This window comes from Choristoneura fumiferana, chromosome 2 (assembly GCF_025370935.1).
Source record: "Choristoneura fumiferana chromosome 2, NRCan_CFum_1, whole genome shotgun sequence".
NCBI lineage: Eukaryota > Metazoa > Arthropoda > Insecta > Lepidoptera > Tortricidae > Choristoneura > Choristoneura fumiferana.
The window spans coordinates 14,770,508-14,795,094 of NC_133473.1; the positions used below are offsets into that span (position 1 = coordinate 14,770,508).

The 24,587-nt window shown below is 36.1% G+C and overlaps 2 protein-coding genes across 2 annotated transcripts in view; one reads left to right on the forward strand and one right to left on the reverse strand.

Annotated features, from left to right (window-relative positions):
- The window catches only part of LOC141444468 (uncharacterized), a 38,553-nt gene extending 17,463 nt beyond the window's left edge, over positions 1-21,090 (reverse strand). The window contains exon 1 of the mRNA XM_074110020.1: positions 20,767-21,090. Coding sequence (XP_073966121.1) covers positions 20,767-20,769 — 3 coding nt within the window. The 5' untranslated portion in view covers positions 20,770-21,090. The remainder of the gene's footprint in view (positions 1-20,766) is intronic.
- Positions 21,091-22,306: 1,216 nt separating this feature from the next.
- LOC141444494 (uncharacterized) lies at positions 22,307-24,014 on the forward strand. Its single transcript, XM_074110046.1, has one exon. It carries the CDS (start codon positions 22,588-22,590, stop codon positions 23,551-23,553), a length of 966 nt encoding a protein of 321 aa, XP_073966147.1. The 5' UTR covers positions 22,307-22,587; the 3' UTR covers positions 23,554-24,014.
- Positions 24,015-24,587: the final 573 nt, after the last annotated feature.

Genomic DNA, 24,587 nt, shown 5'->3' on the forward strand with positions numbered 1-24,587 from the left:
AACGTCATGGTTGAAAAGCCATACGAAATTGTGTAACGATTGAAAGCGACAAGGTACAGAAATGATCACTTATTTATGACGTTGACTGTACTACGACGCGACAAACAATAACGCTGGTCCGGCCTCGGAATTACATTACCATATCATTGTGTTTCTAATAATAATACGAAAAACTAACACCTATCTTTTGAGATAGAGAATAACCTCGAAAAGCAGACGTTTTCAAATATTGTAGGAATTATTTTTCTAGACAATTTTCTTTCTTTGCTGTCTGTAATTACTGTAACTTATTTATAAAGCAATTAGGTGGCATCTTAATAAAAATCCTACATGATGGACAAATAAGGCTATTTGTCAAGGAACTGAAATTTCCGTGTACAAAAATGCATAATAATTTTAATGTAAATACTGCCGATGGATCGGTCGTAGATTGAGCAAACACTATTTATTTTATTGGATCTATAAATGGATCGTTATTAGTCGTTGTTAATTACACCAGAATCATAATATTGGGCCATAACATAACAATTAAGTCGACATCCGGTTTCCAGTTGGCGGTCAGAAATCTTCCTGATAAAAAGCATTTGGATAATAATCATCATCATCGTTAGCCGAGAGACGTCCACTGCTGGGCATGTCTCCTCCAAAGAAAACCACAATGATCAGTTCTACGACGCCCACATCATTGGACACCTGTGATCTTCGCCTTGTCATCAGATCATGCACATATTCGACTTTACATACCTAATTATTCGAAAATTGAACCTGTCTCTATGAACTTAAAGAAAAATGAAGAGTAGAATCGTTAATTCCTTGTAAAAATAAACACCTAAACTCAACAGAACAGATGGTCTTCAGGAGCAATGAAATAATTAAGCCGGCCGTAGGTAAACACTTCAAAATTGTCCATCGTAATAGTACGTTGCCGCTTAATATAGTTTTAAACGTCGGTAACAATCATAACACCTGTAATTTGTACAAGGCACCGCCACAATGCGTGTTCTTGTTTTAAACTACATGCGTTTTAATGACAGCTATGCGAGAGAAATGTCGAAACCCAACCCTGACCTTAGAATGGTGGGATGAGCGGAGCAGACTCAACAAATGGTGCTGTAACGATCGCCGTTAACTTTGCCGCCTCTAATGTTGCCATAAGAGTAGAGCATTACACCAAGGTGAGACATCACAATAATGCAATGTAGCCCTGAAGACAAAGTATACGGATGTGATATGTGAATAAAATGAAAAAAGCAATGAATTAAATTAATCAAGCCGCGGCACAATCAATTGAGCTCATTGTACGCGATCGCGGTAAATTTGCTCGTTGTTAATCCCCGGAGGTAATCTATCAGTGAATTTGTAACTGTCAAAAGGTGCTTTTACATTACATAGAACGTGACTGGGAACAAACGCTCCTAATTATCCGTTTCGCCCGCCGTTTCGCGATCGTCTAGGATTACTAAATTGTGTTCTCGGTCGGGACCGCGTTTGCGGCACTGGGTCTCATCTCCTTCTCATTCTCCTGATCAGCCATTCTCAAAGTGCTCTGTAGACCCTCGGTGCTCCGCTATGCTTTTGCAGGGGCTCCAAAAAAGTACTGACTACAATTAAAATAAATATTTATGGTGTACCGTAAAATTGTATAGCATTATTAGGTAGTTGTTTTTGAGCGTCTGCAGCTTTTTTAAAATAGGTACAATCAACTACAAAAATATCGAAATTGCTAAGGTAGCAAAAATATGTTTGTTAGTATACGCGACCTTAATATTAAGTCAAAAAAGTCGTGTATACATATTTTTGTAACTCTGGCCGTGTTTTTGTAGTTGACGTACATACCCCGTAAATAATACTAACCCAGGCTTTGGTTACACAGTTTTTGTGCAATACTTACTAATTTAGGCCGGAAACCGATAAGGAAAGTACAAGATTATAAAAAATAAGTACACGAGGATTATAATAATAAACAATGCTGACCCTGAACCGAAATTTTTGCAGAAGAACAAACATGCGCTTAAAAATAAAGATAACTATGTCATACTAAGTCTGAATTAGGTATTGTGAGAGTCTTCATTTAAAAAGCCACCAGCGACTTTCTTAAGGTCGTCCGTCCACCGTGCCTCAGGGCGCCCTACACTACGTTTTCCTGTCCGTGGTCTCCATTCGAGGACTCGTCTGCTCCGCCGTTCATCGAAATCATTCTATTTAGATATCTATAAATATACTATGTCAGATGATTATGCGACCGGTCACGCTCTAAGTAAATCGTTACTTAGTTCAAAGTACAGAGAAAGTGAGGAAGCAGTGTAGGTGCCAAGTATATGCAACACAATTTACCTCTTTATGGATAATTTACTTCGAGGTACGGAACCAATGCTCTGGAATCCAGAGTCTGGATGATTTCAACACTAGGTTTACCGTAATTTCATTTGCCACAATTTCAATTTCACTTGCCATAACAACGTTTGCTATAAAATATGTAGGACCGTGCTGTTTTCAAGATTTTTTTAAATGTCATCTTATGGGTTGCAATAGGTTAGGTTAGGATTCTGAAGAAAGTACTGCTTCAGAATTAAATAAATTTATGATAAATAAAAATTATGTAAAACGATAGATAACATATGGAATTCGGGCAATCGATAGCATTCTTGACAGAGCTTATACCTATTATGTAAGCTGTATCAGCAGCTTTACAAAGCCTCCCCCCAGGGGGTCGCGACCCACAAGTTGAAAAACACTGGCATTTTTTTTTTCTTATTCGACTGGATGGCAAACGAGCAAGTGGGTCTCCTGATGGTAAGAGATCACCACCGCCCATAAACATGTGCAACGCCAGGGGTATTGCAGATGCGTTGCCAACCTAGAGGCCTAAGATGGAATACCTCAGGTGCCAGTAATTTCACCGGTTGTCTTACTCTCCACGCCGAAACACAACAGTGCACAGTGCAAGCACTGCTGCTTCACGGCAGGATTAGCGAGCAAGATGGTGGTAGCAATCCGGGCGGACCTTGCACTAGGTCCTACCACCTGCAAAAGCATAACATACAAAAAACGTGCAAAGCAAATAAACAAATTTAGGTATATCCTCACGGACATGTGTATGAACATAATTTGATATTGTGACGGCATCATCCATCACCATAAATGACGAACAAAATACATCAGGTACGGATCGTTATGCAGAATAACAGTATAGTTAGCATTTCAAATAAATGATAATAATGTTAACATAGAACTGAATCACCAGTGTCGTTAGAGAACTCGATTAGAGTCGTCAAAATATCTTAACATACAATCGGTTCAGTTGTACATTTTTGTTTGTAAAAATATTTTTTTTACTGAAGCGTTTTTGCTCACTGTACTTTTTGTTGACTGTATCTACTTGCCTTGATATCCAAACTACATATTGTACTAATTTTAACAAACATATTCCTTATTCAAACTTATTCCTAGAAATAGGTAAAATTTGACCTCAATAAACATGTACCTACCTAGAGAGACAAACATCGTAAGTTTGGGATAAATTATAACACGGGAATTTTAAACTTACGAGTATTAAGTACGCATACGGCCCATTATTTTACCCATTATTTTTTTTTAACAGTTTTATTTAACGACACACTCAAACGAAGCGCATTCCAGAACGGATTGATAATAGTTATGTATTATGATCGTCGCATCTCTTGTCCGTTCGGTATTTGACAACAAATGCGTGCCTCGTACCACGAAACGCAGCCCGCGCGGTGATAAGTAACGCCTTGTCATATTTACAGTTTACGATAAGTATGCGACATTCGCTACTACGAGACATTATCATATATATCATAATATTTATCAACTTTAGAAACTTACCCCCTTATTCATAAACGACAATCAAACCTATTTTAGTTAAAATGCCGCTCAAATTCGTTTGTCCTTATCTGTCACTTCGACATTTGTATTTGTTAGAAAGGGACAACGCATTTGTTAGTTAACATAGGCTTGTTAAGTTTTATGAATAAGGGGGTTAGACTTTAGATTACAAAATTCAATCAAAATAATGTTGGTAAAAATTACCTCGACGTGTCAGCTGTTTGACAACTTAATAAATAAACATAAGTACTAACAAACCGGCCAAGAGCGTGTCGTACACGCCCAGGATAGGGTTCCGTAGCCATTACGAAAAAATCAAATAATATTTTTCTAAGGATTTCGTATTGTGTACTAAATCTTCCAAGTTTAGGTATATTTTATACCTTAGGCTGCTATTTACTCTTAAACTACTAATAATTCTCAAGCAATCTTAGCCACTATAATTTTCCTTGTAAATATGATATATTTACTACTATTCTGATTTTTTCAAATTTTTCCACCCAACAGTTTAGATTATACAGGGAGGGGGGACGCTCGATTTCAAGTTGAATATTTCGCAAACAGATCACTGAATAGAAAAGTTGTCTTAGCAACCCCCCCAATAATTTTAAAATATCCTATCCAACCATACCCCACAATATAGGGTTAATCGAGAAAAAAATCAACCCCCTTTACGTTTATGGGAGTGTAACCTAAAAACTACTTTTTTTATTGTACCACTTTGTCGGCGTGACTGATATGTACATTCATGTCAAATTAGAGCTTTCCAGTAAACGGTCTCTGAGCTTACTCGCGGACAGACAGACAGACAGACGGACAGACATGGCGAAACTATAAGGGTTCCTAGTTGACTACGGAACCATAAAAAACAAATGCACATAAAACTAGAGTAAACAGAGGCCTTGACCGTTATTTTAAAATGTGCAAGTCATCATTAAAATCATGTTATCCGCAAAACACGCGAACAAAACTAACAATGAGATGCCTACGCGCATCCCACGCCCACGAAGCATTATTTGCATGTTGAAGGGATACAACCTAGTTTTAGAATACATGTAATGATACTCCACGACGTTTATGAGGTAATAAGGTGTACCTACCATAGAATTGTGATCTGTTTTATGCGAGCTACATACAAAGTATCCTAGATTATCTGGGTATTTTGCCCGCCCTGGCTTTTCATGAGTGTACGTACAATTTCTTAAATATTTTCTTTAAAACAAACCCTGTCCTGATTACAAACGTAACAAAAAAACCGGACAAGAGCGTGTCGGATACGGCCAAATTAGGGTTCCGTAGCCATTACGAAAAAATAGTAATATTTTTCTAAGGATTTCGTATTTTATACGGAATCTTCCAAGTTTGGATATATTTTATACCTTAGGCTGCTATTTAAGAGTAAAACTACTAATAATTCTCAAGCAAACTTAGCCGTTATAGTTTTCCTTGAAAGTTTGATATACTCGTACTTACTACCATCCTGAATTTTTTCAAATTTTTCCACCCACCGGTTTAGATTTTAGAGGGGGCGGACAGACAGACAGACATGGCGAAACTATAAGGGTTCCGTTTTTGCCATTTTGGCTCCGGAACCATAAAAACCGGCCAAGAGCGTGTCGTACACGCCCATGATAGGGTTCCGTAGCCATTACGAAAAAATCAAATAATATTTTTCTAAGGATTTCGTATTGTGTACTGAACTGAATCTTCCAAGTTTAGGTTTTTTATACCTTAGGCTGCTATTTACTTTTAAACTACGAATAATTCTCAAGCAATCTTAGCTGCTACCTGCCAAAATGGCAAAAACGGAACCCTTATAGTTTCGCCATGTCTGTCTGTCTGTCCGTCCGCGGCTTTGCTCAGGGACTATCAATGCTAGAAAGCTGTAATTTTGCACGAATATATATGTAAACTATGCCGACAAAATGGTATAATAAAAAATTAAAAAAGAAATTGTTAGAGTACCTCCCATAGACGTAAAGTGGGGGTGTTTTTTTTTCTCATCCGACCTTGTAGTGTGGGGTATCGATGGATAGGTCTTTTAAAGCCATTAAGAGGTTGCTAAAACGATTTTTCGATTCAGTGATTTGTTTGCAAAATATTCAACTTTAAAGTGCAAATTTTCATTAAAATCGAGCGTCCCCCTCTAAATTCTAAACCGGTGGGTGGAAAAATTTGAAAAAAATCAGTATGGTAGTAAGTATATCAAACTTACAAGGAAAACTATAACGGTTAAGTTTTCTTGAGAATTATTAGAGTTTAAGAGTAAATAGCAGCCTAAGGTATAAAATATACCTTAACTTGGAAAATTCCGTACGAAATACAAAATCCTTAGAAAAATATTACTTAATTTTTTCGTAATGGCTACGGAACCCTATTTCGGGCGTGTCCGACACGCTCTTGGGCAGTTTTTCGAAGTTCGTATTGTGCCTTTCCGCTTATGCTTATTGTATCTATTTAACAGGCGAGTGAGAGAGGCGGTAAGATAGGAACTAGGTATTTAGAATTTTGGAGGAGTTAGGTTAACCCTTCTGAATTGATGTGCTTACATATATCATTATAGTTTCGCCACGTCCGCGTCTCTCCGTCCGTCCGTTCGCGGCTTGAAAGTGAATGTCCATTGTAACGTAGCAATCTTCAACTGCTCCCCATATTTGAACATTTCATACCTTCATTGTATTGTCCTAGAAATATTGTCACGAAGGAGGTTAGATTGTATCTAACTAGGTTTATCATCCGTGGTTTTAATGTCCAAAATAGCATATTAGGAGGTTTATCTGTATTCTTGTATGTAATCGACTGGGATGCCATGCCATGGGCACATTTTGCAACTCGAGCAAGGTAAACTAACCAGAACAAATGATAAATATCCATATAATGATTTGTGAGCGTGTTGTTGCGGTTATACGAGTAGTATTGTAGTTGATAATCATGATCATTTAGTAACGTTGGTAAATTATACAGTTGGTGTGTTCTCAGTTGCGGGAAGCCTAAAAACCGGACAAGTGCGAGTCGGACTCGCGTTCAAAGGTTTCCGTACCATTATGTAAACAACATTAGACATTAGCAAAAAACGATAAAAAAATCTCGTTTGTTGTATGGGATCCCCCTTAAATATTTATTTTATTTTAATATATTATATTTTTAAAGTGAATAAACAACCAATATTACTACTACTACATCCTGCCACCTTGCAATAATATGTGTGGAAAACGAACCTGGAGATACCTAGTGCCTTACATTCTTAATGAATGGCCTGATAACGTTTGTGAGCGTTTACCTTTACTTGCCCGAATTTAATTTGCCCGAATTTCACTTGCCATACCAACGTTTGCATAAAATATATAGAACCGTGCTGTTTTCAGGATTTTTTTAAATGTCATCATATAGAATGCAGTAGGTTAGGTTAATTTAATATCAACTCTGAAGAAATTACTATTTCAGAAATAAATTACTTTATGGCAAATGAAAATTGTACAAAACAATTGTACACATGAAATTCGGGCAAACGATAGAGAACCGTTTGTGAGAACCTAACAAATAACGAGCGAAGTTGTAAACAAATAATAAAATCAATGATGTTAGACAATTTAAGTAGGTAGTTTAGAATACTATTTATTTTGCGAGACCTATAGTATAAGCAGTATAAGACATTAACGCTAAGTAGGCATATATACAGCGTGTATTTTTGATACTACCTCAAACTTTAAGGGTAGTTAGTGAAGGCTCTACGTGATACTACTTTGTTTTTGTTCAAAACGTCGCACTTGTTGACGTGACAGCTGTCACAGAACGCTTCTCTCTCGTATCAAATTATTGTACGCATTACATTGCTGCTCTAAAATATTTCAAAAATTAATTACGCTCTGGTAGTTAATTCTAAATTACCAATTTGTTTTAAAATCGGTTCACAGCACTTAAATCTTCGTCTAGTTTACAGTTTGACGTGTATCAAAAATACACGCTGTATATATTGAATGATACGTTATAAGCGTGCAACAATCAGCGACAGATAAATCGTTCGCGATTTTCGCTCGCTGATCATAATTATTATGTAAGCTATTATAATATATTGAATAAATAACAAAAAAAAACTATGTTAATATTCTGTGAACGGCAAAAAGAACACGTTTGTAGTGTAGTGTAGCGCTCTTTGATCGACGATTTCAATTAATTTTGAAGAAATGAAATGGTGTCTGCTATGTTTCCAATCCGCACTGAATCCGCAGGGAAACTTGGTCCCAAGCCCTCTTATTATGAGAGCTGGGACATCAGGGGAAGCGTGGAACATATAGGTCTCAGGTATAGGTACAGGCTGAGGATGACATAATACTCGTATTCGTCAATTTCGTCGAAAAGAGCCTTGAAAAACCGGCCAAGAGCGTGTAGGACACGCCCAACATAGGGTCCCGTTTCCGTTTTTTCTAAGGATTTCGTATTTTATACGGAATCTTTCAAGTTTAGGTATATTTTATACCTTAGGCTGCTATTTACTAATAATTCTCAAGCAAACTTAGCCGTTATAGTTTGCCTTGAAAGTTTGATATACTTACTACCATCCTGATTTTTTTTAATTTTTCCACCCACCGCTTTAGATTTTAGAGGGGGGGAACTCTCGATTTTAATGAAAATTTGCACTTTAAAGTTAAATATTACGCAAACAAAACACTGAATCGAAAAATCGTCATAGCAAACCCCTGTTGGTTTTAAAATACCTATCCAACGATATCCCACACTATAGGGTTGGATGAGAAAAAAAAATCATCCCCACTTTACGTATAGACGTAGGGGAGGTACCATAAAACATTTTTTTTATTTTTTTTATTGTACCATTTTGTCGGCATAGTTTACCTATATATCCGTGCAAAATTACAGCTTTCTAGCATTGATAGTCCCTGAGCAAAGCCGTGGACGGACAGACAGACAGACAGACATGTCGAAACTATAAGGGTTCCATTTTTGCCATTTTGGCTCCGGAACCCTAAAAAGTACCTATAGTTAATGCTTTATATTGATAGTGATGTGAAAATTGTAACAAGTTATTCAGACAATGTTCCGCAAATAGGCTCATTAGTACTTAAAACGATTAGTTTGCCCCTATTGTCTGCCTGATCATTGTGATTGATATCACTATGACAATGATACAAGTTAGAACAGCATTTAATGAGATCTTGTCAGTATTATGAATATGAATCAAACTGTTCTCGAGATATGTTACAAGGCAGCGCAGGTACTAGGTATGTGACTAGGAAAATTAATTCACACTTCTATATTCACGCTTTAAATAATTAACATCATTTACCAAATGCTTAACGCACAGATTACCCTAATCTGGGTAATCTGTGGCTTAAAGGATTCTCGATTTATTTCTTAATTCATATCTCATCTACACACATAGAATATTGCTATTAGAATTATGATACGGTATACAAAAAAACTTCATTTAAACACACAGGTATGTTATTCAGGGATCGTAAAATGCGAGCAAAATTAATTGAAGTACTAGGGTTTGTCACTTACATACTTGTATGTATGGAGGAATGTGTTTATTTATCATTATAATATTAAATTGCCCTTATCCGTGTCCATAGTTTATCTATGATGTTAAACTAAAAGTTATTTATAGATTTACAACAAACACGCAATGCAACAGAACAGTCAACAATATAGGCAAAGCCGTAATTCCGAAACTATTACACATAAAAGCTCCCTATTAGTTCATGCATTTGGCACCCATTATATATTTTTTTAATTCTTTTGTATGTCAGGATCGATGGTTTTTCGATCGCGATAAATTTTTCGGTTTTATAATCAATGAGGGCTATCGTTTTTTGTCTCACTAGATGGCGCACTGTTGCGTGAGGTTTTTAAGCATGGCTTTCAAAGTCTGTTACTACGGGCGTGAAAACAAGTTTAGATTAAAATCATATTTAATACACCTTAAAACTGTGCCATATAAATATCGAGCATACCACAGTGTTGCATAGTCCCCGTTTTGTTCGGAAAAAGGGAGGAAAAAGGTTTCCGAAAGACAAAACTGTCTCAAAACACAGACATACATTGCTCCGGTCCGGAACGCACATTTGCCATAATTAATTTCAGATATTGCAAAATATTCACAAAATTATTCTAATTGTAAATAAACCCGCGTAGCTCACCCAAAAACTATTATATTTAAGAGATTTGACATTTCGGAGACCTCACGCTACACTAGCGCCTCTAGTGGCGAATTCATACGCGATACTCATTATGTTTTTGTTTCAGAAAATTGCAGAGTTGATTGTATTGTTTGCATTGCTTCGCCAACGAACTTGCGAAAATTATTTCTTACCATCCGAAGTGAAAAATTTGGAGTTTTTTGGTTAAAAATTGTAAATATAATTTAATATAGGTACCAGGCAATAACAGTAAACTGAGTTTCGGGTTCCGTTCAATTATATTTATTTGTGTTATTTTAGTACCTAATATTTTAGTTCATCAATTTAGAACCATCGCCAAACCTAACTGGTTGTCATATTCTTGCGCTTGGTGCCTCGATGAAATACTAACTTATGTCTGTGCTTATGTCTTCTACTAGATACAACAAGGATACAACTAATTAAGTAATCATGTAAAATGATACCTATTATGGTTACATAAGCGTTATATCAAATGTAGTAAGCATTTCGATCACTATATACAAAATGGTATTACCTATTCCATATCAGCGTTATGGCAAAAGCTGTAATGATAAATAAACGTATAATGTGTACCTACCCAATTTAAACGATGTACTTACTTTTCTTTAGTTATCCACTTTGTTATTAGTTAAACGTTTTATATATCTAAATTAGATACGTGAGTTTTTATAGATTGCACTCGTGTATAGTTGGTATTGTGATCATGTCATCGTATGAACATTCGCGTGGTCCCAGAGAGGTCCCGTGACTTGCCAATCTTGCCGTTCACTCTCACGCGCCAACCAAGTGGAACGAAAACTGCAACTTGATAGTAAAACTGTATCCACGATTATTTAGACCTAAAGCTGCTTCCACATGAAGGTAAAGATAATTTAAAACGACTTAAAAAATAGAGCAGTTCTAATTCGTTTTAACATGTTCTTTATGTTTTTAACTGAAGGAATCCAATTACTGGAATATAAATATAAGGCCAATGTAGCTCAGTGATCGGTAAGCCTCGAGAGTTTTACTTAGTTTTTCTTGTCCTGGCGTCTGTCTATCGGTACATAATCTTGCAAGGTAGGTAAATTTAACTCGGTTCTAGTGGTCGGACCGATTTGAAAATATGTTTGTAGGTTGGTGATACTGCAGATACAGTCGACAAAAGTTCTTTTCATCTCAGCAAAAACGTTTAAAAAGATATTTTTAACAACATTTTTTTACCACTGTGACAAGTGACGGGTAACAATGAAATAAAAGGTAAGTAAATAGTCTTTTTTTACTTATGCATCGCATAAGTCATATTTTGAAGAAAGCCTGTGCCATGAATTTCATAAAGTTACAGAACACTGAACACCATAAAACTTTGTATACACCGTAGTAGATGGTCTGCGTCTGCACAATGTGTACTAAGTAACAATGTTTTAGTGTAAATAATGCCTAAAGGTGTATCACTAGGCATGAAGTGTCTATAGTCACGACTCTATACCCGATGCACTAAAATTATGTTGGGAAATCCTTACGGATTTAATTAATTTTGCAATATCAGAGCTCAACGATATTTTATTGTAGGTATTCCTTACCTATTACATGTTATACCTATGTCCTTTAGTGATGCGCATTTACACCAATATTTTATTGCTAATGGACACTAAAAGCTTAACGTTGAACACAATAGGTACTTAGACAAATTCCGGATAACGTTGTTTTAAGTTTGTTATAGCTGTCACGTATTGTGTCTATTTGAACAACTGAAAAATATGCACGACGATCTTATTACGTTGGAATAAGAGCCTGCCGTAGGTTCAGTCAACTAAGTTGATCCCTAGGCCACCCTTAAAACCAGTATATCTATATAAATATCAACGGATATCAGAGGGCAAAATATTTTTCTTTTTGCGGAACTATTAACGTACGGTCGGTTCTCTCACTTTTTCATACTAATTGCATAAAAAAGTGTATACTTATGTTAGGGCACCAACTGTACTCATACATCATTACAAAATTTACTAAATACTATGTGATTTGGGTATAATTTTGTAGTAAGTACGAGTAACTCGTGAAGTACGAGGAACTGATGACGAAGACCACCGTTGGCCACCGGAACTACTGAATAACAAGTATTTAACGGGTAATATTTCAGTACGGGCAATATATAAGTATTTCAGACTTGCTAAGCGCATCACAATGCATTATGGACTAGGAGGACTCCTCAACAATTAACATCTCTGAGTAGGGAAAAGCAATATTTTGTAAGAGATGCCGACCAGTCGACAGCGAGCCATTGACTTGTTAGATTAGGTACTTAAATTAAAATACGAGAAATATAACAGATAAATATAGAAATAAATTGTATCGACTTCAAAAAACTCTTAATAATTTTCTACGGGTATGTTTGAAGTCTGTGCCACAGCCACAGCAGTCAGCACGAGCTAGCAGAAGATTTAGTCATAACTTACCTACGTGCTATCAGCCTATATATATCACTCCTGCTGACACTTGCTGAGGTACTGACTTCAACTTAAACAGATCAATAGAAGTTACTATTTTGGAGTCAGTTTAGAATGTTTTTCAAATTTTTTAGTAAATATGTAAGTAGTTTTAAGTGAGTTGATTTTGACAAATGTTCATGCGTGTATGCATGCACCCATGCGGCAGGATATTAACCCGCATCTCGTCACGAATAGCCTTGGCGACTACACCTACGTTATTGAAAGCTTAGGTATTATGGCTTATTTTATTACTATTCAATACGTCGGGTCAGTTATCTTCACCTTGTCCATTCAAAAATGCTTTGTGTCTCGCTTGGAATTGAATGTACATGTTCTATTTATCTTTCTGTCAGCCTAGTATGTGGGGCAGTTGTAACAAGTAATAATGTCCAGCCTTTTAGGGTGATGGCTTTTATGAATAAAAATAGTTGAACTTATTGATTTGTTAACTGCTTAGTTTTCTACGGGCATGGCTTGTAAAAAACCGCAATTAACCATCTTCTTCATAACAAGTGAAGCATTGTGATGGTGATCCGAAGGATTCTTTTATATTAAACTAGCTGTTGCCCGCGACTTCGTTTGCAAACAATTAGTTTATCGCGCGCTATCAGGAACAACTCATTTTTAGGGTACCGTAGCCAAAATGGCAAAAACAGAACTCTTTAGTTCCGCCATGTATGTCTGTCTGTTCATCCGTCCGCGGCTTTGTTCAGAGAGACTATCAGTGCCGCTATTATTGCTAGTGAAGATGTCATTTTGCAAATTGAACACAAAATGGTAAAAAAAAATTTTTTTTTAGGGTAATGTCGAACCATTTTCATTCCTGACCTGACCCATCGTAGAACGTTCTCACAGTAAGTGTCATAATAAATTCCCTCGTCAAGCAATGCGATGTCACTATAACTTTTTCTACGAAAAGGTTCCACAGTCTGTTACGATTTAGTTGGTTCGAGTGAGTGTACCGCCCATGGGAAGTAAAGTGGGGTGATTTTTTTTCTCGTCCAATTCTATAGTGTGGGGTATCGTTGGATAGGTCTTTAATAATCGTTGGGGTTGTGTTGTGATGATTTAAAGATATCTTTGCAAAACATTCAATTGCAAATTTTCATTAAATCGAGCGTCCCTCGCCTCTGAACTAGATCTGAAAAACTAAAACACGAAGGTAGTAAGTATATCTAATTTATAAGGAAAACTATAACTGATAAGCATGTAAGTTTGCTTCAAAATTATTAGTAGTTTAAGAGTAAATAGCAGCAAAGGTATAAAATATACCTAAACTTGGATGATTGCGAACATGTCCTTAGAAAAAATATATTAGGTACTTAATTTTTTTTCGTAACGGCTACGGAACCCTATTTTGGGCGTGACTGACACGCTCTTGATTATCTCTCTGTTAAACTGGAAGTGTTACGAGTAGGCCACAAGTACTTTTTTAGTAAAAATAATTTAATTTGACCTGTTAAATCTTCCTTTAATTAAATTGAAGGGAAATAAAAAATAACACCTTGTATTTAGGTCGGTATATAGCTGTAACATCATCTTATATCTAAAGAAAACCATTTCTGCCTACTTAAAGAGTCAGATCGAGTGCACAGATTGGATGACGAAAGTTTTTATTGCATTTCCCGTTTAATATGTACCTATATAATGTATTCTATCTATACGCACAAATAGTATTGTGACGTGAGGAAATAGGTATCTACCTAATAACTTTAACTTACTGCTAATGTCATGTGTTAAATTACATATTATTACAATAAAATAAATAAATAAATAAAATACAAATTATTATGTACAATAAAGAGACAATACTTATTTTCAAAGCATAACTATAGAATTACTTATAGCAGTCTCAAATTTAAGTGAAATGACTCGACCGAATGTTATTATATCAGTGAGATCTAGGTACCTACTTTTAATATTTTACCACACAAAGGACGCACCGCGGCGAATGCTTGGCGCGATCATACAAATTATGCGAATGACAGTACCTATGACGAGTGACGACTCGCATTCATTGCACGAAAGGCAACTTCATCGCACCTAGCCTAGCGGACACTGCGCCACGACCGCAGTACGGCAACGCCTTTAACTTGTCAAAGTCAAAGTCAAAGTCAAAATATCTTTATTCAATTTAGGCTATAACAAGCACTTATGAATGTCAAAAAAAATCTACCATCGGTTCGGAAAAACCTCTGCTGAGAAGAATCCGGCAAGAAACTCAACGAGGTATATATATTTTTTTTGTGGTTTAGATGAGTACTATATCAACTGCAATTATCCTATAATAACTATACAGTTTCCTAATTCCGCATATCTCCAGCATTGAAGCCGAAAGTTTTTCTTTATAGCACTAAACCTAGAACCGCTAAAATGCACAAAGAGAGGAATTTTCATTATCCAGTCACGGGGTCTTGCGTCATTCGATTTAGATTACTTTTAGTCCATGACATCTGTCGTGTAGAAACATTGTAGCTATGAGGAAAAAACGCGGCGCAAACGAAATCTACTTTATTTCATCCCCACCTATTTTGCCGTGTAAAATAAGCCCTCAATTTGATTGCCAGTTTAATAGTTCGTGATCTACATCAGAGATCCACAATGGGATCTATTTTGACAGATACGATTCGATTCATTGCGCAAGAGTGCCGACCTTCGAGCCGTCACTTCGTCCCGGTTTATATCATTGTTCAAGTTTCTTGCAGTAAGTATTTTGTAAATAAAAAATGATTTTGTATCCCTATAAATAGAGACGGGTCGCAGCCGATACTATGATGACGTCAAAGCAATTAGTTTCGTTAACACATTCCGTGATATAGTTCAATGATACCAGGATCTAGACAAAAAAGTTGACTCAATGTCTGTGCGTATTCAAATTTCAGATAACGACTTAGTTTTTCGGTAATACCGGTAGGAGCGTCCGTGTTTTAATTGACGCCGATCGATCTGCTGTCAGTCAACTCGTATAGAACACTCTTTAATTAATTAAAACGTTTTGTTGTATAACATAAATTCCAAGCTTTGTGTGATCCATCAATAAAATAGTGGAAATAACAAGGTTAACGGTTAATTGCGTTCGACTGAAGATATTTATGGTTCCAAGGACCATCACGTAAAGCGTGCTACAGAAGTTCGGCAGTCATTTGTTGTAGTACTAATTACTGGTGCTACATTTAAAGATGCAAGCAGCTCAGGGCCGAGCACGTCAGATCAGGGGTTATCAGATTATCTCACCACGCAATCAATCAGGATATATGTTCATTCATCTTCGTAATTATTTTTATTACAAATTGGATTACATCGTTGGCATGCGAGAGCGATGTTCTTCTTAATTATAGGTGCTTCTTTGCCCGATATCCGCCTAAGGATTATTTGTGGCACATTCGGAATAGAATTGATCGATGCAAGGTCTGAAATCACGTGTTTGGTTTTTGAATACCTATCTCATAATTAACGTGGGTGTAAGTGTGAATCGCATGAAAAACCTTCAACAACCACCTTGGAGTAAAATTAAACAGCTGGAATTTTTGAAGATCTTTTTTAAGGTGCTAATTTTAGCACTGGGCAAATCAAACTTAGCTACAGACAGCTACATTAGGATGATTTAGATACAAATCTAACTATACTCGCGATCATCGAAATCTTTCAGTAAACATTTTTTGTATCTACTTAAAATCATTACTCAAAATCTCTACTTAAAATGTTTAGGTATCTGCTTAAAATATTTACAGAAGGATTTCAATGATTGATAATAGGAAAGTTTTAAGAGTATTGTGTAACGTGGTGGGAAGTGTTCGCTTTTTAACTTAGTAAATAAAATTAAATGCTTTGTGTTCTACTTATTGACTTATAACACGCTTGTATTGATCTTTAGGTTTATTTCCTTTTTTTCATGGCTTCCATGTTAGATAAAAACATAATTACAAACATATACAGCTAAAATCATAACCCATCTTTCTGACTCTACCGTTGTCGGTTAATATTTGGTTAGACAGATTTCATTTCGCCAAGTTTTTTTTTGCATGAAGTTGGACATATGATGCAACCATTATTCTAGTTAATCGCATCATAATTAATGGAACATCTTTGTACCACGGAAGGTCCGTTTGTTTTGTTATCGATACGCACTTTCGTTTGATTCAATATTTATATATCAATTAGGTAGTCCTTGTAGGTTCACCCAATGACTGTGGACTAGTTGCAATCGAAGTGCTTTGTGTAAAGTCACAAGTTTCCATTGTTTGTTGGTTCAGTGATGAAACCTACAGTTGCTTTAAAGCAGGTTTTTTCTCGTCTTAAACTTATACAGGATGTCGTGGGGTCTTTCAAAAACCATGAACTTATTAAGTTTGCTAAAATTCATCTTGAATTTAGAGATCCGCTTGCAAAATACGAGTATTAAGCTTTAAAGTGCTTTTATCTACTGAATGCAAAGTGGATGGTAGCTTTAATAATATGCTAGAATTATAACATACCTAGATCTTATTTGCGTAACCTAAGCAGAAAATTACATAGCTGCTTAACATATTATGTTTCATGCTATGCATAAATTATCAAGTTAGTTTAAACAGGTAAGTGGTCTTTTATCTATCTTTTATATATAAACAGGCTGTTGCCAGCGACTTCGTCCGCGTAGAATTCGTTCATCGCGGATCCGCGAAAAATGTGCAATTTTCAGGGATAAAAACTATCCTGTCCCTCCCTGGAACTCAAGCTATGTGTATATCGAATTTCATTTAAATCGGTTCAGCGGTTCAGGCGTGAAGAGATAACCAAACAAACAGACTTACATACTTTTGCATTTATAATATTAGTGCGATAAAAAGGAACTGAATAATAGTAGACTGTTCAATAGGGGACTAAAAGATGTCATTATGGTTGTTTAGTCACGCGTTAAACACTCTATTTTTCATTTTGAACGCGAGGAAATAAAAACGACATCCTATACCTACAAAATTAAATTACAATATTACTTTTTATACGAGTAGGTAATGGACATCTGTTCAAAATTAAAATAACAAAAAAATGTTCCGTGGATTTTTCTTTTCTTTTATCTTTTTGTAAAGTGACGCTTTAAATGCTTGCATATTTAGCCAACAGCTTCAAACTTGAAAACAATCTTAAAACTAATTGGACTATGAATAATAAAATGAATTCATCCTTAATATAATTAAATATACTCATTTTCGTTATCATTAATCGTGTTTCACGAAATTAAATAGTTTTTTTTAAATATTTTGCACAGTTTTAATTTTAAGGTTGTTATACCAACGCCCTAAAAATGGCAATAATCCTCTACTCTAGTGATTAGCTTGTTTAGGGGTTTCAGGACTAAATTAAAAAAATACTTGAATCCCTAGAGACTAATAAGGAGTTTTAGTCTCGATATGCAGAGACTAAAGTAACATTTTAAGAGCATGAGAAGTAAAAAAAAAAGTGAGCGCTAGTCTCATTTTCTTCATTACTTAGTAGGTAACACGTGTGAAACCGGGGCGGGCAGCTAGTTGATGAGACTGCCTACTAGCTACCTTAAATTTATGTGTCTATATAAAAAATGTACTGATTTCTGGTGTGCAATAAAGAATACTTGTGTTGTATTCTATATATTTAGTATTGATAGATCAGTAAAAATGGTTAAATCAAAAAGTTTGTTTTATAAATCGAATGGTGTTGAAATTGTTGAAACAGGATTGAATCGAGCTAAACTGAACTCTGCTGAACTCAACGTCTGTCTATTGCTGTCAGCTATACTAAACCTGTATAATTAAGTATTTAAGTATAACGTTGACGGTATTAGACCCTAATTATTTATTACGACTTTTATGTAACTCGTAATAATATTTGTTAGTTTAATTAGGTTCAATCATGCTAGTCAAATTCCACTCCCTCGGCGTCACAAACCCCCATTTTTGCATTTTTATTTTTATTACTTGTTACTCTAGTACCTAATACAAATATTGATCGTATTTTGTAGTTGCTGCGACCCCATAACAAGATACTGCGACCCCTCGGTTGACTTGTAGGTTAAGAATATTGAGTTAAGTTTCCTCCAACAAACATCTAGATAAAGTAACAGGAAGAAAAGATTAAATCTGCATCGTTTCGAGGGACAATCAATTTGTATGTGTTGTTATTCTGTTTTGTAAGTTAGGAGACATCAGTTATACACTTTTTTGAAAAACGCGATTTGCAATGAATACTGTTAGCATGCTTAGGAGATGAAACCATGAAGGAGTTGCCTTACAACTCCCAACCTTTAGTGGATTTGTACCCCATAAAATCGTACTTTTAATAAGTAACTCAGGGCGTCTCAGGGGACGTTACCATGGCAACAAGGCCAACAAGCTATACTAAAAAGTTGACTGACCCGAAAAACTAAGAAGCAATGTGGTTAATTGACTAAAAAATCAAAGTTGTTACTAAAGTTGCAAAATGACAAAGACTTGACGATAGATACTCGTAACTTTGCTTTACTATCAATCACACCAAATATATTTTCCTCAAAAGGAAACGGAACTGTTTGAAAGATTTTGAATGATTACCTTTTTCTTTATGGTACCATGACGAATGGTTGGAGGTTGGTTATTCGGCCGAAGGTTTTGCGTGGTAGGTTCAATAGCTAGGTCAGTTTACAAAATATTATCTAATTATAATAACTTACAAAATCTTTATAATAATAATAATAAATTCATTTATTTCGGGCAACTTGGCCCATACAATAAATACGTTACAGACTAACATACATATTTATAATCAATATTTAAAACTAATTTGGTGACAAAACGGCGTGACCCCGTTGAGTCACCGTCCCCGTTTATGTTTAGTTTATACAAGCTCTAGCTTACAATATTTGCATGAAATACTTTTGTTTCAAAGCTTTTACTTAAGTCATGACCTGTTTCTAGTGGTCCAATCGACTTGAAATGTTGTATTTGTATGTGTACAGTCACCCGCATTAATATCTGCCACAGCGGAGTGTGCAAAAATATTTGACACTTTCTACCAGCAGCCCTAGAAATAGAGTCGTGTCAGATATTTGACAAAAATATTTGACAATTTCTACCAGCAGCCCTAGAAATAGAGTCGTGTCAGATATTTGACAAAAATATTTGACGCTTTCCACCAGCAGCCCTAGAAATAGAGTCGTGTCAGATATTTGACAAAAATATTTGTCGCTTTCTACCAGCAGCCCTAGAAATATAGAGTCCTGTCTCCTGTCAGATATTTATGCACGCTTTGTTGGGTCAGATATTGTGCTGGTGACTGTAGTTTGGATGAAAATGCAAGTTCGATTAACAAAGAGTACTTACATCAGAAAAAATGGCGGATGAGTTTTTCAAAATTGATATTAAATTACAGAAATGAAATTACAAATTACCACGAGCTTTACGGTGAAGGAAAACATAGTGAGGAAACCTGCACAACTTACGAAGCAATTCATTGGTATGCGCTATGTTCTTAATCAGCACTGGACCCACGTGAGAACTATGGTCCAAGCCTTCTCATTCTATGAGGAGGCCTGTGCCTAGCAGTGGGACGTATATAGGCTGTAAATGATGATGATGATGCATCGGCAATAATTTAAAATCAAGATTAAAAACTTTTTTCAAACAAAAACATCTCAATCACTCTGGATGGTTCTCAGCCTTTTCGCATAATTATTTTTTCCCAAATGTTTCATTTGGCAACTGTTTTATTTCCCAACTCATGATTTCTCTGAAACCATTTTTTTTTCGTAATTTTCATAACACAAACCTAACCTACTGTGTTCTATAAAACCGTAAGAAAATTCCTACACTGAGACATCTTAATGGTTTCGGAGAAAGTTGAAAGTTGGGAAATAAAACAGTTGGCAAATGAAACATTTGGGAAAAAATAATTCTGCGAAAAGGCAGGATTCCATGAAAACAGGTAACTACCGTTGATTTGAAAGTGGAGAAAACCTGAGTTAAATTTGAAATATAAGTGTAGTAGGAGGAAATGAATCTCTTAGTTAATTTTTTAATAAAAAAAACAAAGTTGTAGTTTTGCAGCACATAGATGTACTTATTTATACCACTTTTAGTCAATTATTATTTTCCCACGTATGTGGGACTCCTGTCATCACTTTGAAACCGATGTTTGGCTGGTACTTAGCTTTGGTGGGATGCAAGTGATACAACAACCTAATAGGTATATATACCTAGGTACCTTCCAGTGCAAAAGTGGAATAAATTGTATTTTAACTCATACTTTAAAATAGAATTTGAAATGTTTTGCTTACTCACCATTTTTGAAGACTCGTAATTGTCGTTTTGAACTTAAAATATTTCTTTTACTTTCATTCAACTAAAATTCAATATCCTTCATTGGAAATTCACTATACACTCATAAAACTATTCTTTTCAGTGAAAAAAAAAATAGTTGTCAATTCCCGACTCGATTTCGGTTCCCGCTAAAATGCGTCGATGCGTCTTGGCGCAGGCGCGAACCGCCTTGGCTGCGAGCGCGGTTTGTTTTGCCGCGTTCGACGGCGAACCACTCAGGCACTCACCGGCCATTCTTTCTCTCGAGAATAAAACGCACTTGATGCGCCTTATGAAAGTACTGGCCGTGGAATGAAGACTCCTAACCAGTTTTATCTAGACCTCTGTGCACCATTAGAAGTGCCCGCGTTTGTTTAGGTGTCAGGCTGGCTCCTATGGAAAAGCGGAACTATAATATAAGACATAGGTACGAAGATCTGTTTTTAGGAAACATGTCATCGATTTTAGTAACAAGAAAAACTGCATTCATACATTTAAAGAAAAACGCTTCTACTAAGTTCGGGAATTGAACCGGTCGTTTTGAAAAATAAAGCGTACATTACTATTTGTATTTGGATATCGGTAGTGTAGGTCATAAGCAATAAATGTTACTATGAAACACGGTATCGAGAATGAATAAAATGCATTGTATTTCATATTATTGAATAATGTAAGTTTTATTTTTCAAAACGTGGGTTCGATTCCCGAGCAGTTTTTCTTGTTATTAAAATCGATGACATGGTTTATACTAACGAAAAGTATGCGAACTGTGGCGCTCCCATTATTGGTACATAGAGTCCGTCGAAATACAATAGAAAACGGATGGAAGCGGAGCTAAAAATTATCATATGACATTGTTGTTATGTATGTGCTCCGTTAGACCCAAGTTAGACCGTAAGCAGGTAAAATTTACTACAAAAACATGATCTCAAAAACGTGTTACTGAAAACAGCACCATCAACTAGATTTATCATAGTTAACTGTTACAATGAATGAGATTGTATCTCTACCAAGAACTGGAATAAAATGGTGACAATTCTTAAGTTCTACAGAATGCGAAACATTTACTCCGCCATTATAACAGTTTTCATCACACTTGCTCGTAAGCAAGTGTCATACAGTCGAGGAAACTGAACTACGTGCCAGGGCGGAACCTTTTCATAACCAATTTCGCTATGGTTTCTTTGGCAGATGTATGGGATGTCAACATGACATTAGTAGCACAAAGGTTCCACCCTGGTACGTGATTCAGTTTTCTTCACTGTACATGCAGGCAAACTTGGTTGCAACCCTACAATAAAAGTTACAATGAAATTGTGCGCTACAAATGGCTTGCGAGCGAAAAAAAGGGTTTGCCGCGGTCGAACAATGCGACCACGACCAAATCAGAACGCGTGTAGGTACAACGGAAAAAATTTAGGGAATTTCATTGAGACTTATTTTGCAATTAAACCGATGAAACCTCATGGTAAAACGTCAATTCTATTGAGAAAAAAAAAGTGACATAATGTTATTAGAAATCAATATTGATAGTTCTAGCGTTTATATTAAACATTTTATTTACTTAGTTTTTTACTTACCTTCACATATGTTAAATAAAGTGCGCAATGCATTATTCTTCACTATCGTCGATATCCTGGATATCGTATCGTTAGAAAGCCTCGGCTTGTATGATAAAATAACTGCTAACCTAATAATAACACTGAGGTCGAAATTTTACAAACCGAGATGCGGTGATAGGTGTCTGGTATGATCTAAAGTTTTGAAGACTACACTAAATTTTTTTTGTGAACGTGAACCAAGATGGAAGAAGAACCCGCACCAGCGGCGGAAAATCCAGCAGCGGGGGAAAGCGGTGATACCCAGGCCGTAGACGGTGAAGGTGCAGAAAAAGTAGAAGGTGAAAAAGTAGAAGGTGAACATGTACCTGGCGAAGAAGTTGAAGGCGAGCATGTTAAAGGGGAACAAGTTGAGGGAGAACATGTCGAAGGTGAACATGCCGAGGGCGAAGAAAAGGAAAAGTTAGGAGAGGGAGAAGAGTTAATGGGTGAGGAAATGGAAGGAGAATTTCAAGGCGAAGAAACTGAGGAAAAACCTCCGGAAGAAGCCAAGCCAGAAGAAGTAGTTGAGGAAGAAGAACAGTATGTAGAAGAACCTCCACCTGATCCTGCCGCCCCCTATAACTTTAGTGACTCCTCCGAGATGCTCAAACCTAAATTTGAGTTGAGACCCGACCAGGTGGCAGAAGTGGAGCAACTATGGGCGTACTACCAAGATTACACACCAGCGTACACTGATATTGACGACTACATAACCGAAAAAGAACTTATCTACATGCTGAAAGCATTAATGCTTATGACTAATACCCCAGAACAGCTACAAGAACTAATTGAATACTGCGTAAGACCGCCCCATCCTGAAGGCCATATTAGCTACCAACAATTTCTCAAAATGGTAACATTAAGACAAAGAGAGCTTCCTATTGAAGAAGAATTGCGCACTGCCTTACAGGTGTTTGATCCAGAGAGAACTGGTTCCATGAACCGAGAGGAATTGAAGGACGTCCTCGCCCATCAAGGTCATAAGATGCCGGCGAAGCAATTGGATAATCTTATTAAAGAGGTAGATATGAGTAACGATGGTACGATTGGTGTCGAGGACGTCGTGGGTACTATGTGCATTGACCTGAATCCTGAAGACTTGATAATGCTGAGGAATGCCGTTTTCCCTCCCGCTGAACAACCACCAGCTGCTGAAGAAGAGTTTTAAAACAATTGGCTATAGTTGAATCTTTATGAAAATTGCATTAAAAAAATGGCAATAGATAAAATATCCATTTAAAGTCATTAAGTTTTGATAATTATCTTGCATAAAGTTCTTGCATAAAGTATTTTACAGATAGTTATTTAATATTTATTGACCTCGTACTACTGAAATTCCAGCTTTAAGTTGTAAATTCGTGTGTTCGTTTCGCTACTCAACTTAGCACAATTTGTTTTCTTTCATTTCAATGCATTATTACAGAAATGAAATGTGATTAATACTCGTAGATTAAATTCAGTAATTTTCAACTCGGCGCACTTGACTCCCTCAACAATTGCTACAATTATTTCATACTTTCTTGCTATTCTAGTGCCACTGGATAGATTTGGAACTGTTATTTTACTGCTTCCATTCCTCCGTTTCCTCTATATTTTAAAGAAGGGGCTCTATTTCTAAGCCTATTTAGAACAGACATGGCGTTGATGCTGGTGAAATTGGTTGATGTGACACGAATATAATTAGGTCTCTACTTAACAGCTTAGGGATCTTTTAAAACGACCCTACAATCTCTTAAACGCACAACGCACCTGTGATACTCATCGTGTTGCAGGTATCCATGGGCGGCGGTGATTGCTTCCCATCAGGCTTCCATCAGGTGACCGTTTGCTCGTTTGTGTGCCATCTCATATTTTAAAAGAAAGTTAATATTGTGAGCATGGGTTTTATTTGTTACCTACTTAGTATTTTGCTTAAGGGCCTTGTACAGTCACGTCTAAAAGTATGTATACACAAAAAAAATTGAAAAATATGTAGCCACACATTTTCATCATAAATATGTATCTATTACTGACACCAAAAAATTGTATTCATTAAACTGTTTCAGTATTATGTAATCACAAAATGCTTCAGAAAGTTGCATACTTAAATAAATTCCATTTAAATGTATCCACCTCGTAGGCAAAAATAAGTATACATGAATGGGTTCCATATACATATAACCACACCAATTTGGCAAATATTTGTATACGCCGTTTGATTCA